Source organism: Lepisma saccharinum, chromosome 29, assembly GCF_977018435.1.
Source record: "Lepisma saccharinum chromosome 29, izLepSacc3.1, whole genome shotgun sequence".
Taxonomy (NCBI): Eukaryota; Metazoa; Arthropoda; class Insecta; order Zygentoma; family Lepismatidae; genus Lepisma; species Lepisma saccharinum.
In genome coordinates, this window is record NC_139257.1 from 47166856 (window position 1) to 47186312 (window position 19457).

General features: G+C 38.2%; 1 protein-coding gene across 6 annotated transcripts in view; it reads left to right on the forward strand.

Moving 5' to 3' along the window:
• The first annotated feature begins 5 nt into the window (after positions 1–5).
• Positions 6–19457, forward strand: part of LOC145981510 (uncharacterized) — a 33571-nt gene continuing 14119 nt past the window's right edge. The window contains exons 1-7 of one of the 6 annotated variants that reach the window (XM_083114799.1): positions 6–165; positions 3298–3495; positions 5785–6627; positions 7473–7657; positions 9465–9633; positions 12819–13009; positions 14003–14183. In XM_083114799.1, the coding sequence (XP_082970925.1) occupies positions 3493–3495; positions 5785–6627; positions 7473–7657; positions 9465–9633; positions 12819–13009; positions 14003–14183 (1572 nt within the window). In that variant the 5' untranslated portion in view covers positions 6–165; positions 3298–3492. Of the gene's footprint in view, positions 166–355; positions 465–3297; positions 3496–5784; positions 6628–7472; positions 7658–9464; positions 9634–12818; positions 13010–14002; positions 14184–19457 lie in introns of those variants that run through there. The other 5 variants (XM_083114800.1, XM_083114803.1, XM_083114798.1 and 2 more) reach the window with 5 other exon arrangements.

Genomic DNA, 19457 nt, shown 5'->3' on the forward strand with positions numbered 1-19457 from the left:
GTTAAACAACAGAATCCACCGGTAATTCTAATTTGTTTTCCGAGTAAACAGTGTGGTAACTCTGCCAAGGGAAAGCAAAACCGTTTTTATGAGATGCGAACAATTTCCAATTTTAAATTAAGTATTTAATGTGATCATCTCGAAAAAATGTTTCAACGATGTATGGTAAGTCCGAACGGACGGGGTTTGGGGTTGCATCCCCTCTAGCCTACTTTCGTTCTAGTTTTAAAGCGGGTTGCATCCCCTCTAGCCTACTTTCTTTCTTTTTTAAAGCCTTTAATTGGAAAGTTCACTCTGGTAACACTGTTAGTTTCAAACGTTACAAGAACGTAATTGCCTAATTTTAGACGGCAAGGAAAGGGGGACGATAATCAATTACTCGGTGTTTAATTGCCGATTATTTTATTTAGTTTTATGTATCTCTGAGGGAATGTGATAATTTATTCATCAAAAACTCGAAAGAGGTGTGAGAGTGCTTAATTTTTCATTTCAATCGCATTTTTTGACAATACAGAGGGGACAATCAGCAACCCTTCTTCGGTCGCACCTAACCAAGCCTGTGTGATTAATGATGGTATCTGCGCCATCAAAATGCGTACCCGGTAAAATTTTCGTATCCCCAAAACGTATTTCTTCAATTTTACAGGAGAAAGTACTTACCGAAATGGGTTTATTTATACTTTAGGAAGGTCTTGGAAGTTTGTTTTCACCTCGTTGAAATTTTTTTGCCGGTAAATCATGTAATTTTCGACATTAATGTCACTCCAATGCACGAAAGCTGTTCCCTTGATGTCCGTCTACTACGTGAACCAAATATTTGGGAGCGTTTCATGACATAACAACCGGTCAGTGTTTCCAAATACGCGGTTTTGTAACTGTGTAACAGTTCTAGAACGTAAATAAACGTGAGTTACTGTTCATCATTTCTGATTACGAACTTGCGACAACATGACGTGCACAGGATCAGTGGCATGCTCAATGTGAGTTGATGGGGGCTATAACCCCCCCTTTCACCCAGTATCTCTAAGGCTATTTATGAATGGTTCGTGGGCTATTTATGTATGGTTCGTGGGGCTATCCGTGAATGGTTCGTGGGGCTATCTGTGAATGGTTCATGGGGCTATCCGTGAATGGTTCGTGGGGCTATCCGTGAATGGTTTGTGGGGCTATTTATGAATGGTTCGTGGGGCTATCCGTGAATGGTTCGTGGGGCTATCCGTGAATGGTTCGTGGGGCTATCCGTGAATCGTTCGTGGGGCTAGCGCCAATGGTTCGTGGGGCTATCCGAGAATGGTGTGTGGGGCTACGAATATTTTTTTCGAAACCAATTTTTAACTATTGAAACCTTTGCGTGGCCCTACTAACCTATCCATGCGCCAATGGTTCGTGGGGCTAGTGCCAATGGTTCGTGGGGCTATCTTTTTCACTATTGAAACCTTTGCGTGGCCCTACTAACCTATCCACGCGCCAATGGTTCGTGGGGCTATCTTTTTCACTATTGAAACCTTTGCGTGGCCCTACTAACCTATCCACGTGCCAATGGTTCGTGGGGCTAGCGCCAATGGTTCATGGAGCTAGCGCCAATGATTCGCAATTATTTCCAATTTCACACTTTGCACATTCCTTTCCTCTCTTCACCACCCCGTGTGCAACCAAAAACTCCACCGGATCCTCAACACCCGGCACCAATTTCACAACACACCCACCACACGACACCTATAACTTCCGAGTTTCGTCAATTTTTGACATTTGTACTTACGTATTCTCCATACTAGTACCTAGATATTTTGCTATGAAGAAGGTCGCAACACTGCATAACCACTGATCATGGACTACGCTAGTCAAGATTTCTCTGCCATATCGCGTGTAACGCAAGCAAAAGCGAAGAAAATAAAAATACTCCATATTTCGAAAATTGAGATTATTTGCCTGCAAAAAACGAAACGCGAAATAGAAGAATCCTTACGAATGCAGAATATGTAAGTATCAATGTGAAAAATACGAAAATAAGGGAATTAGAGACGTTTGGTGGTTACCGAAATTTTAATGCGTACCCTTCAGAACAATTTTTAATTTGGTAAAAAAAAAAAATAATAGTCCGATGATGCCAAGTCTAGGAAATATGGGGGATGCTCCTGTATCTGGAACCGCAGCTGCTCCAGTTTGTAGATTGTCCTGCAGAAAGATGACCCCTTTCTCCAGCTTTCCGCGTCGCTTTTCCTTGAGTGCCACCTTGATTTTGTCCAGCTGAGAGAGCCCCGTAGTCATAATTTTATTTTGGGGATGGAGGTAGAAGCCCTGAAAATGAATTTCTCAGTATATTACAAATTATACAAGATGTTTAATCCTGCTAAGGAAGTAAAACTAATTACCACTATATTAGATATTTGTTGCATTTCGGGCCCTCTTAGCCCTCCCCTCTGGTTACGTGCCTGAGCTGATATATATATATATAATATAATATGTGGCATTGATGGTTGCACCACACTGAAAATAATCGGCCAGCCGGACACCCTCAGAATCCCAGAAGACCATGCGCAGAACTTTTGCAGTGGACCTTTGTACCCTGGCCTTCTTTGGTTGTGGAGAACCACAATGGCGCCATTCTGCTGACTGCTGTTTTGACATGGGATCATAGCAATACAGCCACGTTTCGCCCACCATTACCAGTCGTTGCACAAACTGTAGCTATCTACTTGAAATTGGACCAAAACTTCCTTACACGTCACCCATCCACACTTCTGATTGCATTCAAAATTTTGGCAATCCAGCCGCAACCTTCCACATGCCCAAGTCAACATGAATAACCTCCCACAACAGTCCATGGCTGATGTGCAGTTCCCCCTCTATCCATTGGAGTGGGATTCAGCAATTATCAAGAATCATCCTGTCAATCATCACGGGTGTGGTCACAGAAATCGGTCAACCTGGCCTTTGGTCATTCTCCAGTCCAAATTGCCTAAATTTGAAATTCCCTGCCCATTTTTTTACAGTGTGGCCGCGGTGGCTCAGTCGGTAAAGCATCTGACTACCATGCTGAAGGTCCTGGGTTTGATCCCCGGCTGGTTCAAATCCGGGAACTTTTCTAATGGAAGAGGCCCCGGCGCCCACCCAGCGTCGAATGTCATGGGTACCTGGGGGAAACCCCTGGTGGTAAGGGCGGTCACGGGCATGATGCTGATCACATCACCCCGGATCAAGAAATTGTGGGGCGTTACCCCCACATCCCCTATACGCCTTCATTTCATAGTGCTAAGCACAGGGGAGCACTTTACCTTTTTTTTTATTTCTTTACAGTGGTATATGATTGTGTTTTGTCCTCCAATGTCATGGTCAGGTTGTTGTGGATCTCCTTCGCAAGATCCCCTTCAGGAAGAGACTTGATGAAGGCACGCTGTTCAAATTTACTAATGTCTGGAATCTTGGCTGACATCCTCAATTTGGAGCCTGAGAAAGAAAAGTTCTAGTTATTTTATCTGGACATGATTTTGCATGGTAGGTTCATGTATTATGAGCAGCTAGTTTGTGTATTCGTTTGCTGGAACGCACGTAGGGTGAGAATTTTTCAACCAGCCCTCGTATTTATGATTACTTTTCAAGTTTCACTTAAATTTATCTTAGCTACATATAATTATGGTACTACTTTACTATACCGGAGACACCTATCAATGATTTATTTTGCAATTTTTTACATTGCTAACATACTATTCTGCATTGTGGAACATTTCTTTAGGTGAAATAATGAATTTCTTACATTAACGAGTACTTACTGTTGTTCTTTATTTCCACAAACCATCCACGGGTAGCCCCAAAATTCACGATAGCCCCACGAACCATCACGGGGACGAGGTATATGCCTACAAGGTTAGGTTAGGCCTGTTAGGTTAGGTTCCATTAGCACTCTTTTCGTTCAATTTAGCATAGACGGACAATACGAGAGCATAATGTGCTGTCGTGCAGAAAGCAAATGGCGGCAGCAGCAATAGCGCGTCGGAAATAGATTTTCGTAGAAAACCACATGCATTCGCATTAAAATGGATCAAAACTACATTCCCGAACATCAAAAACGCTACAGAAAATGATTTGCGTAAGTACTTTCTCCTGTAAATTTGAAGAAATCCGTCTCCGGTATAGTAAAGTGTTACCGTAATTATTCTTAAATATCTTTAAAAAATATTTCTTTACTACTACATATGACATTTATTGTTACCTTACAAACCTCACTCGCCATCAAATTCTACTTTAGTCTTCGAATCACCTCTTTACTTTACATTATCACAATTGCTGACAGATCCTTCATCATCACTGCTGCAGAGCATGGAATGAAGGAATGAATTCAGGTCTTTTTTCATATACAAACAGTCCATTATGCAAGCAAACTGTGCTGCCACTAACTAGAATGAAATCAGTCACTGTATCTCACAGATACAACCAACTTACTAAGCCCCGACATGAAAGGGCATCAGGTGGAGACTGTGGTCGCCTGTATTCAAAGAGATAAGAGCTGCTGAGAAGTTGAGAACTGCATGTATCGTTCCCGAGAAAATAAACAATTTTAGTCCCCAAATATCTGAGAGATACAGCATGGCCAATGTAGGGTTAAGTGAAGATTTAGTAATGGAAAGGAGCATCAATTTTTTGACATCGACCTGAGGAAGTAGAAGGGTGGTAAACATTTACTATTTTAATTAGAGTTTAAGACATCTCTGGAGTTGATGGGCACATCTTTTTTCTGCTGATGGGCATATCCCGCTTGCTTTGAGGTTCCCGTGACTTGACGGGAAATGTTTCACTACTGTTTCATCGATGATCACTTCACATTATTCTTCTGTCTCAAATATAATGTTACACACAGATTATCCACACCAGGAATCAAACAAGATTATGTAACAGGCGAAGAGCTTTCTTGTAATGAACATTCTCTTGACATTTATATTATTGGCTGATCAAGCTGTTACAGAAACTCTATTATAGTTTGATTGATTTGTTGTTTTAAGTCCACTTTATGCACAGTAAGGCTAATTGGGACTGGATCTAGAGTTTAAAGTGGGATCCGAACCACTTGTGCCTCTACTGGGTATCGAACCTGGGACCCCTTGATTACAAGGCGACGACACTACCACTGCGCCATCGGGGAGGCCAGAAACTCTAGAAGCCTTAGAAAAGCGTAACAAAAATATTGATTTGTTCTCTATGCCATATATACAATTTAAAAACTGTGTAATGAATACAATATCAAATAACAGTCACTGAAGCATGTATGAAAACCTGAATCTCTGAACTCTCTAACTGGGTGCCAGCCTGTTGAGTTCATTATTATTGTAAATAAATAAATAGTGTATCATGTTACATTCATGTCACTTCCACATACACATGCAATTTGCTTTTCTCGCTATAGTTGGACACAATTCTTAGGAGAACATGCTTCATTACAGTGGCATATTCCCCCATGTTACCTGGTATACGGCCAGTAAACCAACTTTTTTCATACATAGAAATTACTGGAAAATTTGAAGTTGTCGAACTTCTGTTGTTGTTTTGCTTGTATGCCTGCATTGGTGTTTTATTTGCATTGTATCTAATTAATACATAATAAATATATACAATAAATAAGAATTGTTGTGGTAAACCAGATCAAATGCTCAGAATACGCGCTACTGCTTCATGTCTGTAATATGTGATAAATAGTAAAAAAGTTGCATAGAGTTGTATGAAAAATTTAAAAATGTGTGTGCTTTTATTAAAACTTTCATAAATCACTAATAACCATATTATTTCTTCTAGTTTGAAATGAATAACAGTATCCATTCCATGCAAACTTCAAATTGTGTTTCACGATCAAGAATACCTGTACTTAATAGAGGCTATTTGTTAGAAGACAATAATGTGGGAAGTAATGTACATATTCAGAGGATGTATGATGAAAATCCACAGTGTCTAATTATCAGACACACAAATATTTGGGCCCAAGATCCACAAGAAGTTTCTGCCACAGGCAGTTCAATGAAGTCAAAACAATACATAACAAATCGGAATAAATGTTATTCTATGAAAATATCAAGAGTGAAGATGCTGGGAAACTTAAAAGCAAGAATCATTGCAAGGAAGTATGCATATTTGTATCTGCGCAAGGTGTTTGGAGACATACTACCTTCGTCTGCAATGAAACATTACAACAAAAGACTGATAGAGAAAACTTACAGTCTATTAAGAAGAAATTGGTGGGAGAACAAAGTGCAATGGAGGCTTTTGCTAAGAGCAAACCTACATTTTAGAAGTTTGTTATTGAGAAAAGGATTTTTGGCATGGAAATGCTATCAGAAACTAATGCAAAACAAGAAGATAAAAGCAAATGCAGCTGGGAGACTCTATATTGCAAAATTGAAGACAAAAGTGTTTGCAAGACTTAAAATATGTGTTTTCGTTCAAGTATCCAAGGACACAAGTATTATATTAGATCTACAAATTTTTGCAATTCTACTTCTTCAAAAGGCTTACCTAAAATGGATATATTTTTCCATAAATCAACAAGAAGTTTATGTTCAAGATTTGCTAACCTATGCTGGGTGGAAGTTCATATTATTGCAAAAATGTGTGAGGAGATGGAAAAGTATAATTAACATTAAGGTATGTATAAGCAATATACTATAGCGGTTAATGAAAAAAATCTGTAAGTTTTTGATGGTTGTACTGAGTCTTCAGTGATTGTTAAGGCAGTTGAAAGAAATGTGACTTCTTGTTTATTGCTGGGGTTACAGCATAACTTCATTTTTATCAAATATTTATCTTAAGTATGCAATATTAATTGTACATTATCCATTGTTTTGTCTTTTTTACTTGCTATACATACACAATCGTCACATTTCAAGAGACACCTCTTCTCTCATCTTCAAGTGAATTCATTTCTTTTTACTGTTTGTGAGAATCAAAACTACAATGGATCTATTATTTTACTCGCTAGTGATACAATATATAGTGGATAAATAATCTACAGACAATGAATAAGTTCCAATCAAGAATATATACTAATAATAAAGAAATGTTGTCGTTAACATTCAGACAAACATCTTGCTTATTAAATTCTTATATTATTCATCAATATGCATTTAATTTGGTAATAGATTGCTAGTATATTTCATAGTCTTTAGGATCTTTCTTCTTCCAACTCTATTCAACCAAATGCTCAGGTCTCCGGGTTGTAGAATATTAGGTCTTACCTTTCATACAAAAGGTTCTGGACTAAATTACCTGTGAGGAACCAGAATTCAGAATTTTAGTACTGACCCATCATGAGGATGGTTGGGGTCTCTTTCAGGATGTAGGATTGGGTCTAACGAGCCAGGAAAATGTATTATTGGGGACTGATGCACTAAGACACTTATTGTTGTATTATGCTAATGTTCTGTTTTCTGAATAACTTTAAATTTTTACATTACAAATATATTTTTTATTAAGGTAATAACTTTTTACAGAAGGAGGAGGAAGATAAAGCAAGAAATGCAATTAACAGCTGGATGCTCAAATTAGAAAGAAAACATTTTGTAAGATGGAAGCAATATGTGCACTACAAAAAGCTAAAACATAATATTCTCAGCTTATCTGAAATTGTTTTTAATACAAACATGCTCAAGATAAATTTCAGGATTTGGAAGGCAAAGTATGTATTGTTCACAAATACTGCTACTTACTGTTACATGCAGTGCCTTTCACTGTTGAGTCTTCCATGAAGCGGCGGCTAACACGCTGGGCGGTGGGAGGGTGTCTGCCGGCATTTAGACCCACAGCTTTACGCTGACCTTGGCACTGGATGCGTCAGTGCTTCAGTACACAGATTGCTGGTGGCCAGTTTGTGAAGTGTTAAGTTGTTAACAAGTGTTTAAAATTGTTTTGTTTTAGTTTACGTATTACTGGTGCTTTTCTGCTGTCCTAATAATGCCACATACAATTTAAAACTACACATTTTTATGTACGACTCTTACGTCATTACGAATTCTTGTAGGTAAGTCAGAAGGCGTTTGGCAGCAGAATTCGCAGATGTTCCTGTTCCACAAAGAGACATTGAACTTATGAGCAAATTTAGGGAGACAGGGTCTGTTCTTGATAAGAAGCAAAGGGTTGAAACTGCGTGTGCTTACTGGGGAGAAACTAGGTGACATTGGAGCACGATTGGTACATACTTCTCAATAATCCCTCTGGTGCTTTGCACAGAAAACAGACATTTGCATGGCGAGCTACCAAGCTTTTAAGCCTGAAGCTCTGCATTAGAAGAATTCAAAGAAAACATCAGCATAGTAATTGAAGCAATTTAGGAAGCATAACTGATACGTGTTAGTGAAAATTTCCGTAAATGTGTGGAAGCAGAACGATATCATTTCCAACACCTCTTGTAACAAGGTATGTGCTCATTTTAATTTTAACTGTCCGTGTAATTGTACGAGCTTATTTCCTAACATAGCTAGGGGTTCCATTTACGCAGATGTAGCATCCAGTTTGCTGGCGGACGCGCTCTCGCTGCCTGGTGTAATAGCAGCTGCTCCCTGGAAGACTGGACCATGAAAAGGACTGTATACTATGTTATGTGTAGATTTCAATTTCTTTTATTTACTATTTTTGTTGTGACAATGGAAATGAATAAACAAAATTGATGAATTATGCTCACAAGGGACAATTTCCAATTGGAACTTGAACCCATAAATTTTTTATGAGATCATGAGTCGACCACAGAATGTGCTCTTTACATTTACAGGGTGACAATTAATGAACTATATGAAATAAAACCGTCATAATTTCTGAACGGTTCACGTGATGACGTCCAAACTGCGTGGCTGGCCACAGGGCATGATGGAAATTCGTATGCGTATGCGCACGCAACGTGTTGATGTCGGCCATTTGCAAGTGAAAATGTCCTGGAGGAGTATTTTGGGGACCGCATTCTGGCTCTGGGGTACCCAGAGGCCACTGGAAGGGGGCTATGTTAAGGACAAGGTGTACAGAAATAACCCCCAAAACCATTGCCAAGCTGAAAACTGCCATTCAGGTGGTCATCGATGTTTCGACACTTCAGCGGGTCATGCAGAATTTTGCTGTTCGTCTGCCCCACATCATCGCCAGAGATGGCAGACATATCGAACATGTCATAACCTAAATCCGAATGTCTGTAGTGCCGTTTAAATGTGCAATACAGTTTGTGTACTACATGGTTTGTCACTAATTTCCATTTTATTTCATATAGTTCATTAATTGTCACCCTGTATGTAGAAGTATGTGAATCTTTTCATTTGGTTTTTATAAGTCTCACAAGCAATGAGCACAACAAATATTCTATTTCAATAGCAAGCATTTATAGTAAACTTTCAATTGTATATAAAAACAATATTCCTTGTGTGCTATACACTGTAAAATTATTCTTATTCTTATGTACAAATTCACAAAATGAGCACTAATGCTGAGAATTATGTTTATAGGTATGATGTTAAATGCAAACAAAAATCTATAATTGAAATGGTTCACAAACTTCAACGCAGGGCGATACTTGATCAATACATGATGAAATGGAGAAATTATTCTGAGTATACAAAATGGAAAGTGAAAGTTATCAAGGAAGTAAATGAGTATTACCGCAACAAATTGAAGGTTTGTGTAGATCATTTTTTTTAAAAAGTTAAAAATACCAAATTGTCTCCTAATCTGGCGTATGCTAAAAAGAAGCCAATATTTTCCACAATTTGTGTTATCCTCTCAACTCAAACACATAAGCACACTGCGGATCGCTCCAATAGAGCTAACCCTCATCAACCAGTTATCAGCATTCCATCAAAACACACCCCTCTCTGTCTGCAAGTGTCAGTATTTGCTTTCATATGGCTGGATGTGTCAAGTTGAGGAAAGATTTATATTCACTTCTGTGTAGTCACAAGTGATTTTTTTTTTAATGTACAGAGTGGTCACAAAGTGGGCATACCCCCCTTTGTTTTCAACACTATGATGGTTATGGTTGGTCGAATGCTTCATATGGACACTACCTGATGGTTTAAGTGTGTAGAACATTCATCTGGAGACCATCATTTCCATAGGACAGCCCAATTCTGCACCATTTTCACGTTGCAAGTGTGTCATTATCTGAATAAGACTTTTCCTGGGCAGTATTCATACTAATAGGTGAAAGGGCGTGGCACTGGTATTCCATGGGAGAGCTGCAACACATAAGCCAACAATTACTACCAGGAACATGACACGTCGATTGCAGGGTTGCAAAAAATGTTGCCACTGGTCTCTTGAGCAATGGCAAAACATCCTGTGGAGTGATGAATCATGCTACATGTTCTACCAATCTGATGGACATGTGCACATGCTGAATGCCTGGGGAACACTTTTTACCAGAGTTTATTGTCCGCACAGTGAAATTCGGCAGGGGTGGAATCATAGTATGGGGCTGTTTTTTGTGGTATGGTTTTGGTGCCTGAAACCCCGAATGCCGATGCCAATTGTGCAATATTAGACAACTTCATGCTCCCCACCTTGTGGCAACAGTACAGAAGTGGCTTGTTTCATTTTCAGCATTGCAACACGCCCATCCATAAAGCAAGGGCCGTAAATGAATGGTTTGACGACTTGAGAGTGAATGAACTCGACTGGCCATTTCAGAGCTCTGATTTCAACCCCAATTGAACATGTGTGGGATTAGTTAAGCGAGTGTCAGTTGCAATCCAGGCTAAACCATTCAAACACCACCACCGAACTGTTCACCATTTTGCAGGAGGAATGGAAGCAACTACCAGCTGGCATTTCGTATCGTTCCCTTAGGAACCAGGGATCTTAACCTGGGACCTTCAGACGTCCCTTGAGTTGCATTAGTACTTTTCATCTTTCATACTCGCTTGGTGATTAATCCTCATGCGAGAAGCTGTACCTGGATAGCATAGAATGGCAACACACAATACACACTAATGTGGACTTAGGTCTCACTAAGATTGTCTCGGCATGATGCAAGGAAAATGTTTGTTTCAACCAGAAGCTCATGTTCTTGAAGTCTCGTGGTATGAAAGAAGAACATAGACTTGTTCTTACCGATGTCAAAGTATAGGTAAAGTGTAACTGCACCACTACCCTGGTGTCAGACCTGCATCAGGCCTTCAGACCTATGTGCGTAGCAAGACCACTCTGTCTCATGTAGTGCCTACAATGCTCTGCTCTCTTTTCAGATCTCACTGACCAACTGACTCTGATCCCCCTCTATCAGAATACACACTATTTATCCTCCAAGGATTGCTATTGTAAACACCAGGTCAATGCACATCTTTACTTCCTCAAAGTTATTTGTTAACCTGGTGCCCCAAAAAGATTGATGTAATATTTTACTCAGCAATACTTGGAGTTTCTAGCGACTGCTTCCTGGCTTCTGATAGACAAGAATAGAGAGTAATTACCTTTGTGGTCATAATAAAGTATGAAATTGTATAGAATTGATACGATTTACTGCAACCTGGTGGAAAGTCTTCCTTGAAGAGTAGAAGCTGTGATAGGGGCAAATGGCGGACCTACCCTGTACTGACACCAGACCAGCTCCAGGTAAGCACATTCCTGTGGGTGTCTGGTCACTATTGGCAACATACTGTATGTTTGACATTCCTGCATCAAAAATATGTTTATGAAATGTGTAGGCACTGAACCAGGCAACGGGAAAGGGGGGCTCAGCTTCCCCTGACACTGAGGTCAGCCCCATTGACATTAGATAAAATTATTTTGTGTAATTTGTTTGCAGTGAAGAGTGAAAATGTAGACAGGAGATATTATTTTGCTCACAACTTTGGTGAAGGATAAATCACAGAGCATGAACAGCAGCTAGCTATTACATTCGTTCATCTTATTTATAACAAATGTAAGTAGCGGCAAGAATTTAGGAGATTCTCTTCTATAGACTACAGAAACTTCCTTCACAGGGGAGCTTCTTTATCTGTACCTTCGTTGCCCCTGTTGCGACCTCCCATTTATACATAAATCTGTGGCTTTGACATCATTATGCAAATTCCCTCTGAATCTCCGTCGAAGGTCAACAGCTCCCAAGTTTTGGGAACGATGGAGAGTTTTATTGTTTCGGCCGAGGGATTGAATGTGCGATAGGCGCTATGATTGAATATTGTCCATTTTTCTTGTGTGTATGGAGTGTGTAGAAAGGTATGATTTCAGTAGCAGCCAATTAACACTTCAAATGATATTTTATAAAATATAGAAAAAGTGTAGTATTTGCGTGATATTTCTAAACTTTATGTAACTTAATGATACTCTCCCCCCAAACACATAATTTACTGTCATTTAATACTGTTAATCTTTTGAAAAATGGACTTGATTTAAAAAGCCCCCCCTGATAACCCATGAGACCCCCCCCACTGGCAATCAGTTCTAGCTACGGGCCTCCACTGAACTAAAAATGAAGGCCACATTTTGTGACTTTCAACCACTAATATTAAAAACTGACCCATTCACTTACAATGATCCATCTTTCAGGATATCACTTACATCGGCCAATAAAAACATATGCACTTACGGCTACATTCTTTTTGTATTTTTTGTCATCTGATGGTTCATTGAATTCCTTTAATTCATGTGACAAAAAACAGGAAGCATAAGCTGGAAACCTGTCATCTTTCTTGCAGAGTTGCTTAGATGTCTACAGCTGCAGACGGTGCCTAAAAACCTTAGTAGATAGTGTACCATAGAAAAAGATTAACCTGGACATATTAAAACTATTTTTAGTTGCATTGTGGTGAATCTTATTGATATGACATCCATATTAGTCTTAAATCAAAACTCTGTTTCAGAGGACATCGTTATCTAAACTACAAAAGCATGCAAGTTACAGGCAGAAAGAGAACACTTTGAGAAAAATGTCCGAGATTTATTTCCATCAGGGACTGATGAAAAGAACATGGGAGATTTGGCAGAAGGTCATGGAAAAACAAGAAATGAAGGAACATTTTGATGTATATGAAAAAGCATCTCAATTCTGCAGGTACTGATGAAAACATATTTAGTTTATTTGTAAATGTGAAGTAATATGTATAGAATTCATTTTTCCTGGTAAATATACAAAGTGTGTATGAACAGATCCCAAACAGCATAAATCTCCAAGGGATATCTTCAATATCCAGATTAGATCCGTGGTTATTATGGATATCCATGGGATCTCCAGCCGTGGGTTACATGATATATGTAAAGTAAATTGCTCCCCTGTGCTTTGCACCATGCCATGGAGGCATCTAGGGGGTGTGGAGTTAGGGCCTCGCACTTTCTTGATCACAGCCGAACATAGGGGTGATGTGATCAGCACCATGCCCCTGGCTGCTTTTACCCTCCAGTACCCACTTTATACGATGCTGGGTGGGTGCCAGAGCTGCTTGAACAGGTGAAAAAAAACCCGGTTCTCCCCCACCGGGCATCTAACCTGGGTCTCTCGCATGGTAGACAGATGCCCTAACAACTGAGCTACCGCGGCTCATGATATGTGTCCACTTGTTAGTAAAAAAAATTACATAAATGTTTAGAAATCTATGCAAATATTTATTCGTAGCATGTAGTCATTCAGCTATATGCTAGAGCCTTCCAGTCTACAAAGTCACCTTTGCATCTGATCATTTATAAATTAAAAATAGTTTCAAATGCTATGATTGATTTTTGTAAATATAGAAATATTAAAAACAATTACCTGTTCACATAGTTGGGCAATTCAAATAAAAAGAAGAAACAGTTTTGCAATCTGCATGCTTTCAAACCGTAACACAGAAAGATCAGAATCAAGTTCATTTTATGATGGTAATTCTGCAGTAGCTGTATTATTCATTTCCTCCTAACTTCTACTACTTAGCCTAGCCAATCACTTTACCTTGCTTATGTAGATATTGTAAATAAGTAATCTTTTGTGAAAATTTTTAATCTTAGACGACACTTAAAATAACTTTAAAGTAAAAATTCAAATAAATATTTTTTGCTTCTTTGCCTTTCCAAGGAGCACAAGGATGAAAGGGTGTTTAAGAAGATTAAGAGGCAATCTTATGAAACAACGAAGGAAGAAAATGTTACAAGAGAAAACAGATACATTTTTAAGAAATTCATCTAATTCACAGTACTTCCAAGTTTGGTGGAATAAATGGCAAGATGCCTTGTACGAGAAAGAAATAATGGAGAAGGTTTGCTTAATTTTAGTGCAGCTGATACAGCCAATGTAGGTCCAGAATTCTACATCTAAAATCCCAAGTAGTGAAACTTTTGAAAACTGAAAGATTTATATTTCATACCTTTAGTTGGATTGTGACATATGAGTCTTTTGTTTTCTTTCTTTAATATTCCACCGCACATTTGCATGCAGGATGCTGGCCTGGACTCTAGTTGAGATTTACCATAATCAGTGGCGTCGATTGGGTTCCAAAACTACGGGGGCAATGTGCAAAAAGTGGGAGGGAAGGACAGTTTGTTTTCCCTTGGTATATAAGGTTTAGCATAGATTTAGATTTATTTCATCCATGAATCACATTTGCATTTTCATGCTGTGATATTGGACAAGTCAGTCGAACATTACAATATACTAATACAATGAAATGTAATAATGTAATATAGAATGAAATGATACCTTAGCCTATTACAGTTTTATGCTTGGAGGTGTGTACTCATATTAGTTATACTGTCTATACATAAAAGTAACATCAGTAAGACATGTTAAAGTTACAATATAAAAATACTATTCTGTAATGGATTAAAACATTAAATATTGAGAGATAATATAAAGGTAAGACTAATAACATTGTGAAATGATACTAAAATTGCACTCGTGTAATATAACAGGTACAACATGCGAGATTGGATCCAGCACTCTTGTGGATGAATCCATGAACCACAAGTGAGTTGATGGATTAGACGTTCAAAAATTCACTCACTGAGTAAAAACAATGGTACAACAGATGATTTCTTAATTTCTATTTGAATTTGGCTACTGGTTCAATAGTTTTTATATGATCTGGTATAGGTGGATGCCTGTGGATTTTGGACCTTTTTCAAATAGTGTTGTGTTATGCATTGGAACTGCAAGATTGGAGTTATTCCTCATGTTGTAATGATGTATCTCCTTGTTGCATTTGGAAAATTTTGTCAGATCCATTCTTACATGCCATAATAAATTAAGTATATAGAGGTAGGGTAGTGGTAAAATGAAAAGTTCCCTGAAGATTTTCCTACATGGTTCATTCCATTTCTTTCACATCATAATTCTTAATACTTTTTTTTGAAGATTTGCAGGGGCAAAAGTGGCAAAAAGTAAGATGGTAACTGCCCCTTCCCCCGTAATCACCACCACTGATCGTAATAAAGTAACCAGAGGAATGTCCAAAATGCAGTTTTCAGTTCTGTTTAAATAAACTCCTATGAAGAGCTCTGTTTGGAGTCACATCGAGATATCTCCACTTCTAATCCTTAGCACTATGGTGGAATCACGTATCTCCAATTTACTGTCTCTTTTTAGGATTCAAACATATTCCTAAGAATACATTCCCAGATAGCATGTAAGTTAACTGCAAGTTAAATCTAATCTCGGCTTAACTTGCAGTTAACTTACGTGCTATCTGGGTTAATTTTATCCTGTGAATTTGATCAATTGGAGATATGTCCCTCTGGTTCTCACACGACAATATAGCCCTGTTCTGAATTTGAAATATGAGCTTGAATCTGATGACTGAACAAATCACAATGCAGGTAATCATACTTATAAGACACTAGATATTTACATGTTACCGGAACTTCACCATCAAAATCTGAAAGTTTTGCTCTAAAATATTCTCACATTTATTTATGCAGTTATCACAATATCACAAATGTAATTTCAATACATGTTCTTTTGACAAATGATTCTGTTAAAGGATTAATTACTTGCATTTTACATCTACAAGACATTCAAATTTAAAGTTGATTAGGAACGTAGCCTAAACCATTTAGAGTAATCTGTAAGATAAACTTTCCATTGGTTGGAAAATACATTTAATTGGATGGAGTACAACATGTATTAATTGACTTCGTTGTACGAAAGAGTTTTGTTTTCATTTGTAATGAAAACCAGTCAGGTTCAGTTGCTGCACCCTATATAAGACTTTCCTGGGATTCACACCTAGGACTCCTAGGGCTGATCCTAACAGTTGGGCTGAAAAGTTCGTAGGCTGACTCATAGATGGCGTTACTAGAATTAAATCCATGTGATTTTTACTTAGTACTAACCTTCAAAAGATACGTGTATAAATTTCACAGCTGCCGGATAATTAGTTCGTGAGATATAGCATTGTGAGTGAAGCAGCTTTTGTTATTGTGAAAAAATGGATAAAAAAGAATGTCGTGTGTTAATAAAGCATTGCTTTTTGGCGAAAAAAAATACTGTTGAAGCCAAGGCTTGGCTTGATAAACATTATTCGGACTCTGCACCAGGAAAATCAACCGTTGAGAAGTGGTTTGCTAAATTTAAACGAGGCGAAATGAGCATCGAAGACGATGCACGCAGTGGACGCCCCAAAGAGGCTGTTACCGACGAAAACATCAAAAAGTCCACAAAATAATTTTAAATGATCGTAAAGTGAAGTTGATCCAGATAGCTGAGACTTTAAAAATATCAAAGGAACGTGTTGGACATATTGTGCATGAATATTTGAACATGCGAAAGCTGTGTGCAAAATGGGTGCCACGCGTGCTCACAATCAATCAAAAGCAACAACGTTTTGATGATTCGGAGCAATGTTTAGCGATATTCAACTGTAATAAAATTGCTTCCCCATCCACCATATTCTCCAGATCTGGCCCCCAGTGACTTTTTCCTGTTTGCTGACCTTAAAAGAATGCTCGCTGGAAAGAAATTTAGCACTGATGAAGAGGTAATTGCCGAAACTGAGGCCTATTTTGAGGCTAAAAAGAAATCATACTATAAAAATGGCATCGAAAAATTGTATGAACGCTATAATTGTTGTATCGCCCTCGAAGGCAACTATATTGAATAATAAAATCGAATTTTGTCAAAAAAATATTTTTTACTATGTTAGCCTACGAACTTTTCAGCCCAACTGTTATACTGATGCTGTTTGTTGTCCTTTCAACTCATGCATCTTATCACCGTTCATCAAAATTGGCAAAAGAGCAAAGTAAATAAACTAAATTAATCAATAAATCAGGTAACTTAATTGGTTACATGAACAGTGACGGATCAAGGTGGGTGCTATTGATGCTGCAGCATTAGCCCCATTCCTGAAATAGGCCCAGATGAAAACAGACGAGAATTTAAACAGTTTACTTAGTAATTAAGCTGCGTTTTTTGCAATATCTTGACAATTGTTGCCACTTTAATATTGTTTGGTAAGTGCGATGTAGTAAATTTTTCACTTTGAAAGTTAGTTGTACAGAAAAAATCTACGGTATTTCATTGTTTCAGCAAGCCCAATTTTGTCTTAATCTGGCCCTGCACATGAACAATCTAATGCTGTAACCAACAAAAACCACATGCCACAGAAACATTGCTTTCTCTTCTTCCAGACAAAGTTTCATAATGTAGAATAAGGCTGTCATTTGTACATAAAAGGTACAACTAATATCACTACCATATTCTCAAAGCTAAATTTTTTCCATCTTTACTTTTCTGTCACCAGTATGGGCGGTTATTCCATGGAATGAAGGGAATTAGTCATTCCCTTACAAAGTAGAAGTATTAACTGTGTTTATGTCGTCAATTTATTTTTACAGTTTCATTCAAACTATTCTTATGTAGTCACACATCTACTTCTATGTGCTGATGTAAAAACCACGAGACATGTGTCCTCGTCGTGGTCCTAGGTAGCCAACAGACAACCATCGGTGTCTGTGTTGCTCACCCACGGCAATGGGAAAGGGAGCATTCGGCATTCTCCGTAGATCTTCGGCTCTGTCTTCGGCATAGGGAACGCATGATCGATACTCATTCCAGCTTCACAGTTTCTTTCGAACTAAATCTGCCTAAAACAAAATATTTTGCAATATTTTTCATCATTTACAGCAAATTTTGAGTTGTCAATTATCCCAGTAAATTTCATGTGCGTTATTTCTCGAATTTGTATGAAAAACATAGGTTTAAAGATCATACCTAACGGTTGACCAAATCAGTGCAGTTCAATTGACTTGAAGGGAATGAATCCACAAAACTCATTCTGGGTCTTGCGGCAGCTAGCTAATGGTGCAGGGAGAGAGTTGGCTGCTGGAAACACCTTTGTCCAGGGCTTGAGATCAAGAAGTTTCGAAGAGAAGAGATGGGTTATTTCTGGGGGTAGATCAATGTCCGATTTAGACTCCACCGGGAGTAATAAAGAAACAAATGTGTTCGAGATTTTAATCCAGACCAATGTAGAATAATAGGTGGTTGCCAAAGAGCATTAAAACTCTACTGTTGGCTTTGGGTCCCATTTTCAAATGAGTTCTGCTCTTAAGCCCACTTCATGCATAGACAGGCTAAATGGGGCTGGACCTACAGTTTAAAGTTGGATCCGAACCTCTTATGCACCTCCACCGGGTATCGAACTCTGTATCCCTTCATTACAAGGCAGCAACGTTACCACTCTACCATCCGAGAGGGAGGACCTATTTTCAAATGAAAAGGGTGTGTGGAGCAGTTCAGGTTTAGATTTACTTAAACATCACAGCGTCATCAACAAACTCAAATCCACGCTCCCTGACAACATTTGCAACGAAGAGAATATATACTTGCAACAAGATCAACAGTGCAAACTAGAGATAATGAATCGAAAATAGAAATTAAAGTTTTTACAATTATTGATAAAAAGAACGCAAAAAAAGTTTTCCTGAAGACACTCTCTATTCTTTGAAATTGAGTTATTGTCAGTATTTGATAGGGCTGGGCCGATATGAAATTTTAGCCGATACCGATATAAAATTTACCGATACCAATAACCGATATTCTACCGATCCAATATAAAATTAGAAATGGTCCTTGATGAACCCGAAATGTTCATTGATCTCCTTAATACATGTGTGTTTCATGGTGACTGCAGTGCAACAGAAGTTGAATATTTAGACATTTACTTTTTTAGAAAGAAGGACATGGAGATTATTCATAAAATTACAAGAAAATGGCAGAATTTTGCACTAAATTATCAGATATTTATTGATATATCAGATTGGTAAAATAATCGGTAATTTTACCGATACACCGATATACCTATATCGGCCGATACCGATAGAGTACCGATTAATCGGTCTCATCCCTAGTATTTGACATGGCTCGTCACAGAAGTGAACTAAGTGTCACTTATTACTCAGATTAATATATCTCGATGGGAGTACAAAAACCTTTGTTTTACTTGAAGAAATGCTTTATTGAATTCTTCAAGTTAAGTTCATTGGTTTAAACAATGTGCTACGAATGCAACCCATATAAAACTAGAATAAGATCA